The sequence below is a fragment of the Lipotes vexillifer genome, unplaced genomic scaffold (genome assembly GCF_000442215.2).
Source record: "Lipotes vexillifer unplaced genomic scaffold, Lipotes_vexillifer_v1.1 scaffold496, whole genome shotgun sequence".
Lineage (NCBI taxonomy): Eukaryota > Metazoa > Chordata > Mammalia > Artiodactyla > Lipotidae > Lipotes > Lipotes vexillifer.
This window is the reverse complement of record NW_006786690.1, coordinates 1,521,511-1,524,523: the sequence shown is the minus strand read 5'-3', so window position 1 is coordinate 1,524,523 and position 3,013 is coordinate 1,521,511. Positions and strand designations below refer to the sequence as shown.

General features: G+C 59.1%; 1 protein-coding gene across 1 annotated transcript in view; it reads right to left on the bottom strand.

Annotated features, from left to right (window-relative positions):
* Positions 1-3,013, bottom strand: part of UBXN11 (UBX domain protein 11) — an 18,045-nt gene that overhangs the window by 278 nt on the left and 14,754 nt on the right. The window contains 5 exon segments of the mRNA XM_007459116.1: positions 2-81; positions 156-229; positions 1,465-1,568; positions 1,693-1,810; positions 2,770-2,847. Coding sequence (XP_007459178.1) covers positions 2-81; positions 156-229; positions 1,465-1,568; positions 1,693-1,810; positions 2,770-2,847 — 454 coding nt within the window.

Here is a 3,013-nt window from a genome sequence, read left to right as displayed (position 1 = left end):
AGGAAGGCCTGCTCGCCATTCTCAGACTTGATGCGCAGCGTGGAGAGCACGGGCGCGGGTGACTCCGGAGACTCCTGGCTCCTGCCGACCCAGAGGCCGTCAATACCCCCTGGTAGTCCAGTCCCAGGGTCCTCACCTCTCCACTCTGCCCTCACCTCTCACGCTCAGCAGCCAAGGCAGGCGTCTCCACCACGATCTCCTGGATCTGGACACGCAATGGGCAGCAGTTCTGGAAGGCATCGATGGAGTGGACAGAGCCCTGGGCCCTGGCAGTCACACTCTCCCCCCAACCCCTACAGGGGACTTCTCCTGACCAGGGATGGATGAGACCAGTGAGCCAAAGGGGGAGGGGGTATTCTGTGTAAATGGGGGCCCAAGGAGAGGAAATAGAAGGGAAGCTTTGGGAGGTAGCCCCATCGTTCCCTTCCGTCATTCTAGTGGGGGAGACAGAACCCCACACAGTGACCAGGCTGGGTGCCTAACCTAGCATGGGTCAGGGAAGGCTTCCCTGGGGAAATGACACCTGAGTTGTGACTGAAGGATGAAGAGGAGTCCTTAGAAATGGAATGGGGGCAAGGATATTCCAGAGAGCATAGGTCAGGGAACACTTCTGAGAAGAGGTGATATATTTGAGAAAGTGTCAGCATTCATGTGGCTGAAGCTGGGAATCAGGCTGGACTGGAAGAAAGAAAAGGTTAGAGGTGGGAAGAGGACCAGAAAGGAATGACAGGCCTTACCTAAGAACCACTGGAGGGTTTCAACAGGGAAGAGCCAAGATCCAATTTGCATTTTTAAAAGAGCACAGAGGCTGCTGGGGGAGGATGGCTGGCAGGGCGGGAGTGGAAGTGGGAGGCCAGTGAGGGGCCACTGCAGTTGTCCGGGAGACACTCTGGAGCCTAGGCTAGGATGGCGGGTGGCGGGAATGGAGAGAAGAGATGGATTCGGGAGCAGTTCTGGGGATAGACAGATCTGACAGGACTTGGCCATGTGTGGTGAAGGCAGAGTCCTGGGAAAGGGGTTTGGTATCTTTCACAGGTGGAGACGAGGGAGGAGTAGCAGGATAGTGAGTGAGGAGAGAGGATGATGAGTCCTGTGAAGGCCAGAAAGGGGTATTTCGTTCTGGACCTCAAGAGGGTGGCCTGAACTTGGGCTCACCCCCAACCTAGACTCCCCTGACTTTCCCACTCTTACAACCACACTCCTGTGTTGGCCAGTTGCTCTCTGGTCCCAGCTCAGAGAGACCAGGAGACAGTCTTGAGAGCTCACCAGCTCCATCGTTTCCAGGAGACAGGGGAAAAGCTCTGAGGAACTCATCTCTCCATCCAGGCCATCCTCAGGGGCCCTCAAGCCTGAGCCTCCAGGTAAGCCGCTGCTCCGGTAGGCTGGACCAGGGTTGACGGTAAAGCCGTCCCCCCTGCCCCCCTCCCCCGCCAATAAGGCTGGGGGAGCCAGGGCTGGCCTCACCTTCAGGGTGTCCCGGATGGGGCCTCGAACGTCAATCACCTCGCCTTGTCGGATCACTAATTTGGGCAGCCTGTTCAGAAACTTCTCGGCGGTCATCCTGGAGCCTGCAGAGAGGGCATTGGGAGCCTTGGCCAGGGCAGAGACTGTGTGTGATGGTGGAGGAGGCTACCTGGAGCTTGTCCTGCACAGTGCCCCCACCACCTGGCTCAGCCTCAGGGCCGAGCTCACCTGGGTGCTCCATCCTGTCCAAGGGCTTTCGAATCCTCTGCCAGCCTACCACTCGGCCCTCGCCTGGGAACGGGTCCAGCCCATTCTCTGGGTAGACCTGATTGCGCAGGTCACTCACCTGGCAAGAAGGAAGGGAAACAGTGGCTGGCACAGCTCTTCAGCCCTGAGCTCCATGCCCACCCCTACTTGCCCAAACAGAGGCCCCAGGAATAGGCCCAAGGGATGGTCTGATGCAATCCCCATTTTACAGATGAGGAAACCGAGGCCCTGGGAAAGAGCAGGAGAGCCGCAGTTCATGCTGCTCCCACCCACCTGAGCCCTGCTCTTCCTGCAAGCTCCCCTCATCACTCCAGCTGGAGCCACAGTACTGACATCCTCCTCACAGAGTCCGTCTCGGGAGCAGACCAGGAGGGGAGGGATGAGGATGTTAGGAGAGGGCAAAGCCCTGCCTGGCATGAACTACCTCAGACACCCCTGGTCGTGATTCATGCTATTTTCTAAGCCATGGTGGCACACACTCCCTCACACGCTCTCACTGTGGAACTAACGCATCACCCTCTGGGACACAGCCTCATGTGCTCCCATCACAGCACCCTCATCTCACTGCTGACTGTCCCCACAGCAGGGGGCCGGCTCCATCTCAAGTCCTTTAGTCCCAATGTTTGCCCCCCAATGGCACTACCTTCCACCCCAACCAGGAGGCTCCAGGAGCCTCTGGGGGGAGCCAGGACAGTTTTGCGTGGACTCCTCACGTTCCCCAGGCTGTCCAGGTGTCCTGAATGCTGGGGAGGAGGGGCAGTGGTGCCACGCAGCTGAGGGCTCTGCTTTCAGGATGCCAGAAGGGGGCGCTGCCTGCTGTTCAGCTACATGCCTTCCCCACTGCTGATGCGGCAAGTATGGCCACGGCAGCCTTCCCGCTCCCTTCCCAGCCCCGTTTCAGGCTCACCCTCCTTCTGGAGGTCATCAGACTGGGGTCTCTGAGGTGGGGCAGTGCCCCTAGGTGATGCCTGAGGAAGCATTCCCACCCCCTCCAAAATCCCCACACTGGGAGTGAGTAGTTTGAGGAGAGCCCATCACCTTAAAGGGGACCCTGTCAGGGTACAGCCGCTGGAGCTCTGACGGGAAGAAGCCATCCAATATGTCTCGGAGGCAGCGCTGCAGGGGGAGAGGTAGGGTGAGGCCTGGCTGGACCTGTGCGGTGCCCTACACCCTGCTTCCTGTCTAGATGGCAGGCTCTGGGCCCCGGGATCATGGGGCCAATTACTCTCTGGATCAGACTCTGGAAACAGAGTCCCAGGACATGGTTGGGGGGGGGGGGGGG